General features: G+C 40.7%; 1 protein-coding gene across 1 annotated transcript; it reads left to right on the top strand.

The window, feature by feature from the left end:
* Nucleotides 1–2731: 2731 nt before the first annotated feature.
* On the top strand, nt 2732–14245 carry bicc2 (bicaudal C homolog 2). The gene is made up of 18 exons (XM_008326965.3): nt 2732–3148; nt 4141–4187; nt 4561–4630; nt 4836–4915; nt 5207–5368; nt 5469–5522; nt 5763–5972; nt 6102–6353; nt 6449–6580; nt 6812–7001; nt 7383–7507; nt 7636–7853; nt 8338–8443; nt 8778–8817; nt 11553–11728; nt 12742–13140; nt 13259–13358; nt 13495–14245. Exons 1-18 carry the CDS (start codon nt 2875–2877, stop codon nt 13623–13625), a joined length of 2766 nt encoding a protein of 921 aa, XP_008325187.1. The 5' UTR covers nt 2732–2874; the 3' UTR covers nt 13626–14245.
* Nucleotides 14246–15912: the final 1667 nt, after the last annotated feature.

Here is a 15912-nt window from a genome sequence, read left to right as displayed (position 1 = left end):
ACAAGTACTAAACATATACTCACCTAATAAACTTACATTATAGCTTAAACAGTTTTGTATAATGCATAAAATGGTAAACATCAATAGCTTACTGTATATACTAACAGAGCTAGTGTGTTTATTGATGAACCCTTTGGTTAAAATATGACACGTGTATAGTTTACAGATAATTTCAGTTTATTGTTTGAGTCTATTTAAGTGAATAGAACTTCCTACGTATGGGGTTACTCACATAAGATGTTCCTCCTAAAAATATGCACAAAATATTTACAACAAGATGGCTTCATCTATCTTTAATCTAGACCTAAAACACTGACAGCTCATCAGCTGGTGTCCAAAACCAAAATGTCCTCCCCTTTATTGCATCTTAGAAATGGAAAACATTGGTATTTCAGTTTCAAATGTGTTGCATCAAGATGTAACTGTTAAAGACAGATGGATGTTCCTTCAACTAATCCAGCTCATACACACAGATGCTGCTACAGAATGATGAAACCAGCTGAAAATATGACAGTGAGTTAGCTATAGAGTAATAATTTAAAGCAGGCAAACAAGAAAGGAGATGTTATCTTTGAATTCAATGCAATATAAAAATAAAATCAGCCCCTGACATTGACTTTAACACTATATGTAGATATTTTTCATTCACTGTTACACAGAATTTAGACTTAAGGCCTATCAAAGAACTCTATTCTAGAATGTCTGAGTTCTGCCCGGACTTAGACTTAGGCACACTTTGGTGAATAACTAAAAGATAACCCACTGTGTGCATCCCATGTTTCCAACAGTGCACAGCTGTGTCAGCCAGAATCCAACCTCAATATGCAAAAGAATGCAGAAGCAGATTCGTCTGCACTTTTGTACTATTATCTTTTTCATACTTATTATATTTAAAGAATAAAATATTTGTTTGAAAAAGTAGGAGAAGCGTAGTGTGTTTTAGAGATCTGTGTTTTTCCTTATACGTTGCAATATTTAAAAATCATCATCTTCAGAAATGAACAAAAAGTAAATTTCTATATGCTCTAAGACCTACATTTACCACTGAATTTTATTTAAAAATATTTTTAATAAATTATGTGAACTTTCTTGATTCAAATTAAAATGCATGAACCAAATTAAATAAATCAATTTTTCATAACTTTATAGTTGGACTCTACAGTAAAAACACACTCATTCATTGAAACATAAGAAAAAGTTCACCTCAAGAAAAAAACAAAAACTTGTGTTGTACTGTATTTATTATTTATTACTCCTGGAAAATTAGAGCCACATTTAATGGGGCCATATTAAAAATGTTCAGGCTCTGGTTTACCCCTCAGGCCAGACTTGAGCCACATTGGGAGTGGTGAATTAAGAGACTGCTTTATCCAGTGTATGATTTCTTGTATGTGAACTCTGGTTATTCTGCTTGAGGGGGTTGATTCAGCCAAGTGCCCAGAGCTCATCAGTCTCTCGGCAGGATGGCTTGGCTTTTCTCTGCTTTGCCAGTGGGTCAAACAGTGACGCACACCCTGACCCTTACTGGAAACACACACTCTTCCAGCCAGATGGGTCTTAACTGGGGGGCTGGAGAGGGAGGGGCCCTGCAGTTGTAAAGTCAGCGTAATCTTGGAAGGACTTTTTGAGCAGTTTCCATGGTGACACAGCCATCGTGACTTTCATTTACCATCCTCCTTGGGCAAATAAGTATTACCTGCTGTAATTTGTAGTGTTGATAAAATCTCTGTACGGTGGAATTTGTTTGATAATTTTATGGCTAATTTGCTTCCAGGGCAATGTAGAAACAAACCAAAATAAAATAAAAAAATAAAAAAAAAACAGACCTGAAATGAACCTGAAATTTTCAGTATCGTCAATGCCAATCATCTAAATGTTTAAGGATAACTTTATGTTTTCCTAATATTTCGGTCTTAGAGTTACCCCTTACACCCTCTGCTGGTAATGTATTGTAACTGCAGTGTAGAATGGCCTTAAGTTTAAACTCAAAACACAAGTTTAAAACTCAGTTACTATCAACGGGAGGCCCATGGCCTAACCCAGCAAACTGTCTAATCAGGCCACTGGATTCCAAAATAAACATTAAAAAATAATGTTAGACGAATACGAAATTTTGAACGACTTCTACGGAACAGTTATTTTTTCAACAAGACCTCCCACCATTCTGTGTCATTTCAACTCTGTCTAATCACTGCATTACTAATAAACAGTTATTGCATATATTTTCACTGCTGCTGTTGTTGTTTTCTTCTTTTGTTTTTTTTATTCAAAGCTATTTTTGCTGACTCCCCGTTTGAACAAACAGCCGACAGTCACTGCTGTGACTCACCCATCATTCCCCTTCACCCCAACCTCTGGAATCTCAGGCCTTTTGTGCTTCTCCTTTAGATGAAGAGTAACGAGGACAGTTGTAGCACACGTTTGTTTGGTTAGCTGTGTGCGCCGTACGACGTGTGTATGTGTGTGTGTGTGGCAGATATGTGTGTCTTCTCACAGGCTCTGTTTCTTTATCCACGTCCTGTGGATGTTAAACCGAGGATTACAACATGTTGTGTTCTGCATGAACCTGAGTTTAAGATTACTGAAAGTGATGTTGTGACTGGTGTCAGAGCAAATCATTGACTTTTTTTCCTTTGTAGTCCAAGGCCATACCTCTTCCTTAAATCTTCAAACAGCTTGAAAAGAAAGAGAGTAAGATTTGTTAGAAAATTAAGTGAAAGGGGAGGGGGAACTTAAAGAATGGTGGTGGTGGTGGTGGGGTGGGGGTCTTACCCCTCTGTCCCCTTTTTATTCTCTGCCTGCTGGTCTCCTTGGTCACACATGCACACATACTACTCAGTCACACACAAACACTGACGAGGGCTCAGTCCTGCTATGGCCACCACCACGACCGAGGAGAGCTCTCCTGCCCCGGCCACGGTAGCACCGCAGCAGCCCAACATGGACACTAGTGTAGAACCAGACTCAGTGTCGAAGTCTGAGCCCAGTGAGGCCCAGTGTGACACAGCGGCTAAAGAAGATGAGGAAGAGGAGAGCACAGAAGCAGGAAGCTCTGGGCAAGAGAATGCAGGAGGGCATAGTGTGGACCCCGAGTGGTTGGAAGAAAGGTTCAGGATTGACAGGAAGAAGCTGGAGAACATGTTGTATGGTGAGTGTTGCCAAACACCTGGAATCCCATGATGCTGCTCTGTGGTGGTCCTGGGCCTCAGAACTGGGACATTTCTATGTGATTTTTCCACACAGCCCATGTTATCTGACTGATCTTGTCTGTCTGTCTGTCTTTCTGTCTGTCTGGACCTCCAGCTGCATCTGTCCTTGTTGTGATCGTCAGCATATCTGTCATCCTGTGAACTTCTGTCACTGTATCACTAGGATTTATGACCTGCAATTGTTTATGCATTCACAAGGTTTTTTTTTTTGCTATTATCCTTTCTGTCTGGGAAGCAGAGGTAACTGCCACTGTAAGTTATCACAGCCTGGCAGGTTTATGACAAATGTTTGTTACTGGGGGGAAATCGTTGTGACAGTGCTGCTGCTGCTGCAGATGGAGGCTGATGTTTGTCTGTTTGTCCTTGGTCAAGCTCTGGATTGTGATAACTGTGCTGCTGTTTGAGTTGCCTCTGTCAGGCAGTAATCACTTGACAGCTCATCTCGCTGCATTTGATACCACAATAAATTCCTTCCTCTGTCTTCTTATTGTCGCCTCTTGATCACGGTAATGTTTTCGGGCAAGTGGGAGGTCTTTACGTCAGCAAACAGCGTCAATGTAATTAGCTGTCTTCAGGATAATTTGCGGTGGCCCCCTCTCAGTTCAGACTTTTGCCACCCTGTCCTATTCTCTCCCCATTCCTCGGCCTTGGCCACCGTAACCCATAGTGATGAGGGGGAGTGAAGGCGTTTCTACCCCTCCCTCCCCTGTAAATGTCAACCTGGAACGATGGCCTTTTAAAAATTGTTTATGTCCCAGGCAACCTTTTTGTTCCAGTCACTTGGCTATGGGCCGAGTAAGCTTTCAAATATTGACTCTGCACACATTCTCTATGTATGGATATTATTGTGCTGTAAACAGTGGACACAATGTGAGCACTCCCACAGCAGCCTGGATCGTCTTCATGTTTACTGTCCTTGTGTCTCTTTCAGCACCTAAGCAAGTCGATGCTGAGACCGGGGAGGAGTTTTTCAAAAGAGTGAGTAAATCATCTGACTTTTAATCAGTTTATTTTCAAACCACAGGCTTGGAAACAACAAAGAAAAGTCATGTGCTGTCTGCAGTAATCACCAGCACCTAAACCACCTCCTGGTCTATGGATGTTACATCAGAGCCCAACAGGAACATCACTCTTCTTCCACTTTTTCCATACTTTTAATACAGTGATGACTGGGTTTTATTGTGGGTTGCAACTGCAGCCTTTGAAATGGAAATCAGGCTTTGTATTCTCCGAACCAGGAGGTCTGTTGTGTGAGACTGTGCTGTGTTTTGTGTGTAATTGTCTGAATTGTGATTTGCGGTTGTTCTGTCTGTCTCTGTCCCCCCTGCACTATTGTTTTGTGCTTCCACAGGTGATGAGCGAAACTAACACTCAGGTGAAATGGCCTTCAAAGCTAAAAATAGGAGCAAAGTCAAAGAAAGGTGACAAACTTCTACACACACACACATATACACACAAACGCACACACAGCCTGTCAGCGTTTACTTTCTCATGCTTTTACGTACTTTTATCTGAAGACCAGTGAGCTCATGCTTTTACGTACTTTTATCTGAAAACTGGTGAACTGTGCTGTCACAACTAAAACATGAGCCTGTTTTATGAACTTTATCTTCTATTTTCCCTCAGATCCACATGTGAAGGTGGAAGGGAAAAGACCCAATGTCCTGGAAGCCAAAAAGAAGATTCTAGAAGTGTTGGAAACACGGGTGAAGCCTGAGTTTATTAAGTTATTTCCAAGAAATGTGCTGAGCAGATACTATGTCACAAACAAATGTAACTCAGATAATAGTCTTTGTGTAAATCAGAATTAGTGTTTACATAAGTGAACACCAGGGGATTTTTGTGTTTGGCCAAAGTAATAAAAACATCCTTTAAGTTTAATAAAAGCACATCTATCCCGGCTTGATGAAATCTTTGAAACAATAAAATAAAATATATAAAAAACATTAGTATCTAATATGCATGACTGATGAACTGCTTTTATTTTGAAAACCCAGGTCAACAAGGTTACCCTAAAGATGGATGTGGCCTACACAGAGCACTCACACGTCATCGGTAAAGGCGGTGGAAACATCAGAAAGGTGATGGAGATCACTTCCTGTCACATCCATTTCCCTGACTCCAACCGTCACAGTATAGCAGGAGAGAAAAGTAATCAGGTGACTAACCTAAACAGTGTTTTCTTTTAGTTGCTATGTGCTGCTGGAAGAGGGAATAAATGTCCTTAAAATGCCATCTATTTTTCACACCTTCTCCCAGGTCTCCATCGCTGGACCCATAGAGGGAGTGGAGGAAGCCAGGAGGAAAATAAGAGTGAGTTGAGGGATTTTTTCGGAAGAAGAAAGAAGAATTTATGCAGCATCAATTTTCATTTGTCCTCCGCCTTATTTGTCCGCTCATGTCAGACACAGAGATCAATAAAGTGATGAATAGCTTGGCTATCACTGAGGCGACAGTAATGTGGGTCAGAAGAAAAAAAAGCAGTTTGTCTTTGTCCGTCTAGCATCATTTTACTTCTACTTCTCTATGAACGTACAACCTTTTTTGCCCTAGGAATTGCAGCCTGTGTCCTTGACCTTTGACCTCCCAGTCAGCCTGGTGCCTCAGCCTCTTCCAGATGCAGGTTCACCCCTCATTCAGCAGGTAGTGCAGGCTCTGGGGGTCAGTGTCAGCTTCAGGGCCGTGTCACCCCAGGCCCAACCTCCCTTCTATGGAAGTTGCTGCACCGTTTGGGGTCTGCAGGGCAACGCAGCTGCAGTCAAGGTCAGTTTGAGACAATAAGAGATCTCACTTTATGACAAACAAACCCAATCATCCAGAAAGGTTGGAACCAACGTTTCTTGTGTGAGGTAATATTTCTATGTTACATCCCCACGTTTCTTCACATGGCAGAAAGCCACTTGTATTCTGATGGACCTGTTGCTGGGGTCAGAGGTCACAGGGGGTATAGTGACCACTCAACTGGATGTCACGTCTCAGCAGCACCTCTTCCTGTTGGGTCAGAATGGTGCTCACTTCCTGAGTGTCATGCATCAGACGCAGACCCAGATCATCCTTCCAGACCTCAGTGACCCTCAGAGCCCACCCTCCCTGCTGATCCAGGGCAGCCCTGATGGTGTGTGTCTGGCCCGGCAGCAGCTCATGGTACTGTGGCCTTTGCTTTCACTATTGCTGGGAGGGAGAGGAAATCTTTTCTCTACACAATTGTTTGTACTGTATCTGCAACTGTTTATTTTTAGGATTGTCTGCCGGTGTGTTTGATGTTCGACATGCGTGAAGATGGAGATGCAGATCCTTGTAAACTGGCTCAGATGATGCAAAGCTTGGGTGTTTTTATTAGTGTCAAGCCCAAAGTAAAGCAGACCAGCAAGGTACTGATCTGTTCACGTATCTATTGCTTTCATGTCGTTTGATTTTCCATTTGAATAGAATTTGTAACATCAATGATTTTTTACTGCGACTGATACCGTCTTTGGTTTTTCCTGCTTGTACTGCAGTAAATTAGAAAATACTTTACAAGGTTATGTTTCATTTCCATTGTTAACTTTTTCCTTGCTGTTGTGACTGCAGAAATGAAACTTCATGGTCTGTGTATTTGTCAGTCAGTAGTGGTCAAAGGTCTGGAAAGAAACATCTCGTGTCTTTATGAAGCCCGTCGTCTGCTCCTGGGTCTGGAATCCTCTGAGACTTCCAGGGAAATTGAAGTGAACCCTGATCCCATGCTCACCAGGAACGGACTGACCAATAATTTGCTCAATATATTGTTGCAGCAGCTTCGACTCTCAGAGCAAGGTACGGTGATGGTATGCCGGTATTTCTGAAATGAAGGGTTGTAACCCCAACGGGGGTCACAAAAGGCACAAGTAAACTTTGTCTCCTGAGGGTTTTCCATTCAACAACCACAGCTGAGACATGTTCACAAATATCTTAAAATTAATATATTTATTTGGAGACTGATTTGTTCACTTTGTTTGTATTATACAAACTTTTGTTTGTATTTTCAAGCCTCTGTTTAATTTATCATATGTTGCCTTTTAACTTTTTTCATTGTTTGTTATTTCTTTTACTTTGGTCTATTTCTTTTACCTTTTACGGACATGGGACAATTTTATTATATAGAAATAACTCTTCATGGATGTTCTCGTCTGGATTATTTTTTAAATATTTATTTAGCTCCTGCTCCCACTCCAGAGGTGACTGGTTCCAAACCCCGTCCAACTCCTCCACCAGGCCTGACTCCCCCTGTCGATGAGGGGAGGACAGGAATAAAGACAACGGACGGCCGTCCACTGGAAAAGGTAGACAGACAGACAGACAGACAGACAGACAGACAGACAGATAGACAGATAGACAGATAGACAGATATTAAGGAGACAAACAGACACCACTGACGAACGACACCTGTGTTTTCTCATCCTGTCCTCAGATCCTTGAAAACGAGGACCAGTCTAGTCAATCAGAGGATGAAAGTTCAAAGGTCATGGGGAAGTCGTCATCCTCTGAGGTGTGTGATGGAAACAGTAACGGCATGATCGTCAGCAGGGCGGCGCTGATGGGACGCAGGGGCAGTCTGCAGAGCCCTGAAAGTGTCAAGGTGTTCGGACAGGGCAGAAGACATTCGACTGGGCAGGCGCTAACGTACAGGTGAGCGTTCTCGGGGGAATGGGTTGCCATTCGTTGCTTTCCAAAAAATAAGGTTTTAGCAGAGTTTTAGACGCTGTCTAAAAATAACTTTTCTTGCGACCAGGATGGAAGGTTTGTATTCACAGTGTGAGAAAGTATGGTAATTGCTGCAGGCCCAGGGCAGTTTGCACACACACACACACGCACCTCTTTCTAGAATATTCCATAAATTTCAGTGACATAGAAAACTGACGTAGACAAATTAAGGTGTGCTGACCTCGTTTATATTTGGCTTTTTGCTGAGTCAGCCATTCTGTCCTTTTTGCAAAGTGGCACTACTCTGCAATTTAATGACACACAACCAGGTCCTTATACTGTACTGTACACACCATACAAAAACCATGACCCTAAAATTTCTCCATCATGTCACTGCTGCTGTTTTCACTATGACACATTGACTTACACACATGCATGTGCGTGTGTTTGTCTCTTCTGGACAACTCAGATTGCTGAACACAGAGATTGAGGGAGGGAGGGCTGAGCAGAGGAACAGCCTGAGGAGAGACATGGCGCTGGTTCAGGAAGGTCACGGTGACTTATCCAAGTCTGCGGTGAGAAAAAGAGAAATCGAAGGACTCCCTGCTTTCTGTCACCAGAGAATGACTACTTGTTATGAAATATTGATTTTGTGTGTGTGTGTGTGTGTTGTTATGCATCCTGTTGAATTGTCCTTGATCTCACTAACATTTGGTTTATTATCTGCCACCATTGTCTGTCATCCATGTGTCAGGATGCAGGATTAACAAAGTTAAAAAAAAGTAGTTTGAAGTGAATGCTTGTTGCTTAAGAACAAAAAAGTACAACAAAAATAAATAAATAAAAAATAAAAATACTTTCATGGGTTCTATTATTGATCTGCTCCATTTGCTTTCTTTGTTTTTTCAGGATTATGACTATGAAAAAAAGAAACTACTGGCCAACAGAGGTTAGTACTTCCTATTTTTATATTTATTGTAATATCAAAAATAATAATTATGTAATATTGGTAAGATCATGTTCAGTTTTTTCTCCAATAATGGAAAAATATTTCGATAACACAATGCCTGGGTTTCGCCAAATTTGCTGGAATTTGACGTATGGTCCTGAAACATTTACCTCAGGTTTGGGGACAAATATATTGATAACGATTGATTGGAAATTAAGTTTTTGGACAATATCGGCATATCAGATATCTGTAAAAAGTTAATATCGGACATGCCTACAAATACTTTCATAAATATATAGGGTATATGGACATACATATTTATCTTATATTTGATAGCTAACCCCATGATAAAGTGGTCCTAGAGTTTTCCTCTACAGATTTCCTTCTGTTTCCAGCTCAGTGAATTCCGAAACATTGATTTTGTTTTTACATTTAAGTAGCTGTGCACAAACTAAAAAGAATAGAATGGATGTATTTAACTGAGTGGAGTCGTTGTGTTGTGTAAATAGACAAATGAAAATGCTGCAGGAAATGTACTCATGCATGAGTCGCTGTACATCAGCCGTTCATTTCCACACAGCCAAGAGGACACAGGGTGGAAAAACCAACTTTTTTCTAAAATAACAATTTGATGCCAAATGATTAGGGTAGGATTAAGTGGCCTCTTTAGTCTATTATGAATATGTTATAGAGGAAACACATTAATACTGTGAGCTGAGGCGGAGGTTTGACGGGGGAAGCGTTTTACCGCTGCCTACTGCCAAGGCAACTGATTAAGAGAGGAGAGTTTATGGGCTGCACTGTGCCAACACTATAATAGAGTAGCACAGGCACTCCAACTTAATTCACACAGGGCAGAAGACAATGTATTCTGATCCATTTTGTCTGTGTGTGGGTCTATATGGGTGTGTGTTTATTTATGCATATTTTTAATATATATATAAATTTGATCAGTGGCCCTGACAGAAAAAAACCTGGTCCCAATGAGGCAGAAAGTCATTTCTGAGACTCTGAATAAAGTTAGGATGAAGTTGTTAGTTGTTGTTAGTTGTTGTCTGAGTTTTTATTTAATCTTCTCACAGTTAATGTTTCTGAGCTGTGTTAACTCAAAAGAATGTCTCTGTAATCGAGGTATTTTGGCTTCAGTTGGTCCAAACAGCTCTAGTGAAGAACCACACACACACACAGGAACACACACACACACAGACACACCTCATCCATCAGAAAGAACAAGAGCTGCAGAAGGAGGCTGCAGCCAAATGGTAGTGAACTCCCTCAGTAATGCTTTAAGGGAATATGAATTAGCAGTCTGAATGGACCATCTGCCTGGCAGTCATTAAGACACCCATATGCCACTATATGAGTGTAACACTCACTCAAACCACACACACACTCACATAGATGCCCATGTGACAATCATCCAGTTATAATCCTGTTGATATTGTACACTTTGTTGAGAGCCGTTACAATTTTTATTACACATGAAAACCATGTCGGTGAAAACACACCAGGTCTTAGGTTGGTGTGTGTGTGTGTATGTGTGTGTATACATCTCAGTTTGAGCAATTTGGCCCTATATTAATTGTGCCACATGCTGGTACCCAGACGGGCGTTCTGGAGATCCATTCATCACCTGAACTCATCCTGTTCATTTGTGAACATCAAGGAAGACACAAAACACCTGAAATCTAATTCTGTGACGGACCGGCTAAAATATGAGCATATTTGCACGACACACAGAGCATCGAAGTGACCCAGGCCGATTTATGTTTAGCTTTACTTTTTTAACTTTGTTTATACTTTTTTATAATCAATATTATATAGTAGTATTGAAATAAAACAAGGTGTTTATATAAAAGGCACAGTTGGTAATGATATGACAGTGTTTACCTGAGGCGAATAGACGAAGGCAGGACGGACGTGTAGCACGACTGAGGCAGAAATCATCAGGTTTAGTCCTTGTTATATTAAATTAGTCCAACAAAACTGGAAATGGGTGTGAGCTAACACTGGGGTTAACTAAAACAGGACTGGGGAACTAAACAGTAAACCACAGAGAAAGTAACTCAGTCACATTAGTCAAACAACGAACAGACCAAGAAGACAGAGTGAGGGCGAGGGGTATCTACATATTTATACTCAGAACACCAGGTGAGACTAGTGAGGCTAATGGGACAGACAGGACACAGGTGAGGGTGATCAACTACCAATCAGGGACAGATACAGAAGGACGAAACAGCTGTGATATTATCAACAAGCCGAACACTAACTTTTCCATATTAGTTCCAGCTTTTTGTTTGGTTTCAAAGATATCAGTGTTATTGCTGTCACATTCTCAGCAACAACAACAACAAATTACAGTTTCTTTGCTTTGTTAAGTGTATTTTTGCCATCGGCTCAGGCTAATAAACCTGAAATGAACCTCAAATCACACTCTAAAGGTTTATGAAGTCTCAGAGATCTTAGAGTAATTGGAAATTTGCTGGTACGAATCCCTGTCTGTAAGTGAATTGTTCTCAACTTCAAACTGTCCAGCTGACAAAACAAAACATGAAGACATGGAGAAAAATTAAAAAGAAGGAAAATTCAAGCCGTTTCACTCCAAAATGAATTGTTTTTTCTATATTGTATTTTCCCCAAATATTTTATACTACTAATAATAATGTGTTTATTTTGTGTATTATCTAATACAACAATTATTATAAACTTTATTTTGCGTGGCATGTACACATCAGCCATGCAGAGGAAGCCGGTGGTCACTGAGGTCCGGACTCCCACAGACACTTGGAGCGGCCTGGGTTTCTCCAAATCAATGCCAGCAGAAGCTGTCAAAGAGCTGCGCAACGTGAGCCGCCGCAGCTACAAACCTTATCTGAGCAGCAGCAGCAGCAGCAGCAGCAGCCAGCAACAGGTACGGATGGTTGTTGTTAGACTTTACTTGTTTGACCCGCTTATTTCTGCTGAATTTGCTAAAAGCATCAAACTGTCTTTTGTTGCAGTAAAGTGTAAAAAAGAACCCCCCGCTGTGACCTACTTAGACAGCCTCATTTATTAGTGTTGCCTTCTAACAGTTTGTAGCATTTATCTCAGTGTGGGGTAAGCACAGCCAATTTGTACGCTCAATTTCCTGGGGTCTGATAGCATCTCCTCGGTCAACACAAACACCTCATGGCAACCTGTTTACCTGAAACTGCTGCAGCCCTACGGAACATAAACGGCTGCTTTCTTACCACTCAGTGTGCCACACTGATACACACAAAGACCCAGTTGAGCGATTATGGGCAAGCTTCTGCTAACGAAAGTCAGGAGTATAGCTTAAAGCAAGATTTGCTGGGTCCCACAGTAACCCTCGAGCTGAGCACAGGGAAAATAAACTCTGTGTCATTACTGTGTTGAATCGAATTAATTAAACCTAAGGTTTTTCAAATAATGGGACATATTATGCAAAACTGACTTTGTCAGTGTTTCGGTACACACATTTACCTCCCTGAGTGTCTGCCTACTCCTTAGTTGCCAGTTTCTACAATAAGTAAATGTTTTATAATCGGCCAAAATCTGAAACTGAATCTCAAAACAAGCCGTTCCACAAAGTATAGTACTAAATGAACCCAAGCCTTATTATTTTAACACTGGAGGCAGTAACAGCAGGCTGTCATCTAAAACCACTTGGGCTGTCAAAATGAATGTTTACAGTGAATTGCGTTTATTAATTTGTAAAGATTAATGGGATTTAATTTTTAATGTATTCTTTAACAATTGAATGAGAAAGACAATCAGTGTGGAAGTGCAACTTTCCTTAGTCTAAATATAAAAAAATAAAGAAATGTGAAAGCAACAAAAAGAACTACAAGAACTTCCCCATACTAAACCACATGTCCTTTTTAAATACTGAAATATAATTAAAAACTTTCTATCACCTTGTAGTCCTGGATGAATCAGACTGGAAGGATATGTAACGGCAGTGACTCTGACAACTGGAGGGACCGACGTGGATCCACTCCTGCATCCCTACCCATTCATTCCTCCTTCTCCTCCTCTGCCTCGTCTTCCTCTTCCTCTTCCTCTTCCTCCCCTTCCTCACCTCCCTCAAATTTCTCCTCATCCACCTCCTCATTTCCTGCGCTTGTATCGTCAGTGAACAGAAACAGAAATGATGGCTTTCTGAGCAGCAGCAGCTGCAGCTACTTCGAGGGCGTGTCCTCATCTAGGAGGGCGTCCACCTGCAGTCAGCGAAGCCCCTCCCCTCAAATAACGGACGACCTGGCTGAGCTTCTCAGTCAACTTGGGTTAATGAAGTACATTGATGTGTTTGAACAACAAGAGGTAAATTCACAAAAGGATTGTGACTAATACATGTTTTGAGTAAAATGCAGCATTGAAATTCAGTGGTGGATGGTTGGCCATAAAACACAGAAATTCAATATTTTGTTTTTAAATGCAGATTGACTATCAGACATTTCTCACACTGTCCGATGAAGATCTGAAAGAAGTGGGTGTCTCTACATTTGGAGCAAGACGTAAAATGTTGTTGGCGATCTCAGGTGAGAATCTAATGTACATGTTCATACATGCAGTACATACATGTATACATATAAGTATATATGTTAAACTCTGTTTTCAATTTTAACAGTGTTTGTACTTAAATATGACGATCATTTTCCATCTAATTAATTGCAGACTTGAACAAATGCAAGAGGAGGCTCTCAGACACTCCCGCAGTTAAGTCTGGATACCTAGAGGGCGGCGCCAGTGGTCGCCTACCACGGATCATAGATCTAGAAATGGCTGCTCAGAGCAATCGCTGGTGAAATGAGAAGTCAGATCTACTGTAAATGGTCTGAAGTGATGCTGATGCCAATGTAGAGATCTTATCAGCTAAATATATTCTCGTAATGATTTAAAAAATAAATCAAAAACTGAAAGCATTTTAATCTAGTGCCTTTCATCTACAGCCATATCCCAAAGTTTTTTTTTTTATATGAAAACAATTAAGACAAGGAGGTCTACTGTATAAATCCTCTGATCAGGACACTGAAAACAGACGGTTGTGTGTGTGATGTGTCTTTATTATGCAACTGTTTCCATGCTTTGGTACACACTACATTTTGCAAATGTGCATAAATATGTAGAAACACACATTGTGTCATGACAATGGTGATGAATAAACCTTCTGGTATTAACTGACTGGTTTAGGAAAGTGGGTTTTTGTTTAACAAACTAAACTTGATAATTTGTGCATCCATATCAGATACATTGAGCTCACAGATGCCAACTAACCACCAGAGAGCACTGTTGTTACACACGGTCTCCATAAAAGTTCAATCCTCTGTAGGTTGCATTAAACAATAATGGAACTGTAAACAAATCGCATTAAAACTGTCTTTGAAATGTACATTATAATTATAATATAATAACATGTACTTAATAATTATTTTATGCTATAAAAACCCAAACCAGTGAACATATCTATAGGTGCAGAGGTGATGTGACACTAATTGGCTCGGTCTCCCGTGAACGCTCACCTACAGCTTTAAATTAATTTTATCACTTCCACCAGCAGCACATCCACTGACACTGGAGTGTTTTCTGTTTATTGTAATCAGCAGACAAATTCAACCAGCAGTTTAGTGCCATTAGAGGGACCCTTTGGCAGAGTGTAGGGTATGATCTCTCTCTAAATTCTAAATTTAGGGATGTGTTGTTTACCACACCGAAGCAACTGATCCATAAATCCTCCACCTGGGGATCTGTGGGGTTTGAAATTTTTCGTACGTTCCAGAAGCCGGTCGGTACAGTGGCAGTCATGCATTCAAAGTGAGCGTTTGAGCAGGAGTGGTGAGCTGTGCCAGATTAACCACAGATTATCCAATGTCTCTGCTAATTACACAGGAGGACCCAGTAGACGAGAGATCCCCAAATCTGGTCATAAGGCTTCGGGCCAGTGCAGATTTTTTATTCTGTCAGGTAGGATTTAATTGGTCAATGATCAAACAGCTACAATTAAAAATTACCTCAAAGGACCAGCACCACTCTGCACCTTAGAGTCTTCAGAGACCTTAGCACTAGGATATGCTAATCAGGCAGGTCTGACACAGGGCTTATTTCAGGTAATCCCTGTGTCAGGATGGTGCATGTGTCCCCCTTGAGAGCATGCAAAATGATGCTGACTAGAAGTCCTAGTATTCATATGTAGTCGATGCAGTACAAGTTATTGAACATTTTGACAATGTGAAGCTCTGTGACGAACTGATGAACTTCCAGGGTGCCTTCATAATTTAGAACTGATGAACTTCCAGGGTGCCTTCACCAGATGAGTGTTGCGATTGGCTTAAAATTCTCTCTCTTCAAGAAAATTACACAGTAGAATCGTTCCCATTTGTAAAGTACATGTGCTGCACATGCTTTGAGACTATTAGACCATCGCCATGCTTAAAATAATACTCCAAGTGCTTTGCAACATGAACAGTTTCTTTACCATTGTGTTCCATTGTGATCTCATAAGGGTCGGTGAGTTTCTGCAGCCTCACTCACCTCTGTTTCTCTTGGTTGACATTCATAAATCTGACTTGAGCATCGTTGTGGGTTATTTGCAGCATTTATTTTTTCGTTTTTCTAGTATAATTTTTGAATCTATCATAATGGAAATTTTGTTAGTACGTGTTTTCTTTTTTTGTCGAAGGACAGTATTATCACTTCGAGAAAATGGAATAAATGGATCATGCATGCATGTGCATGGCCATTTTATGGCACTAAGTCCCTCATCTTACCACAGGACCATTGACTAATTGAAAAATGTCTTTGTGGAACTTCTTTTTGAGTCCCCATGGACTAAAGTAATACGAATTACTGCTTTGTTACTTTGTATTTGCAATAATACCTTTTGTGAAATTCTAACAGAGGAAGGTTATGGCCGCCTCCAAAGGATCATGATGAAGGACAGTATTTGGTAAAACATCTGGTACAAGTGGGACAACTTGGTCTGTGGTATACTGCACCAAATGTTCTGGACCAGTTCTGGATGTTCGGCGACCCTGAAATGAAAGTGCGTTAAATGGTTTGAAAAACATTTCTCCTCTGTGCATTTCCTCAATGATA

The sequence above is a fragment of the Cynoglossus semilaevis genome, chromosome 15, assembly GCF_000523025.1.
Source record: "Cynoglossus semilaevis isolate Cse_v1.0 chromosome 15, Cse_v1.0, whole genome shotgun sequence".
Lineage (NCBI taxonomy): Eukaryota > Metazoa > Chordata > Actinopteri > Pleuronectiformes > Cynoglossidae > Cynoglossus > Cynoglossus semilaevis.
This window is presented reverse-complemented; position numbering and strand designations above follow the sequence as displayed.

Excerpts from the sequence above, each read along its gene's own strand:
- bicc2 (XM_008326965.3), top strand. The coding sequence starts at position 2,875 with ATGGCCACCACCACGACCGAGGAGAGCTCTCCTGCCCCGGCCACGGTA. Across the intron at positions 4,188-4,560 it reads GGGAGGAGTTTTTCAAAAGA|GTGATGAGCGAAACTAACAC; the intron begins GTGAGTAAATCA and ends GTGCTTCCACAG. Across the intron at positions 8,818-11,552 it reads GAAACTACTGGCCAACAGAG|CCATGCAGAGGAAGCCGGTG; the intron begins GTTAGTACTTCC and ends TGTACACATCAG.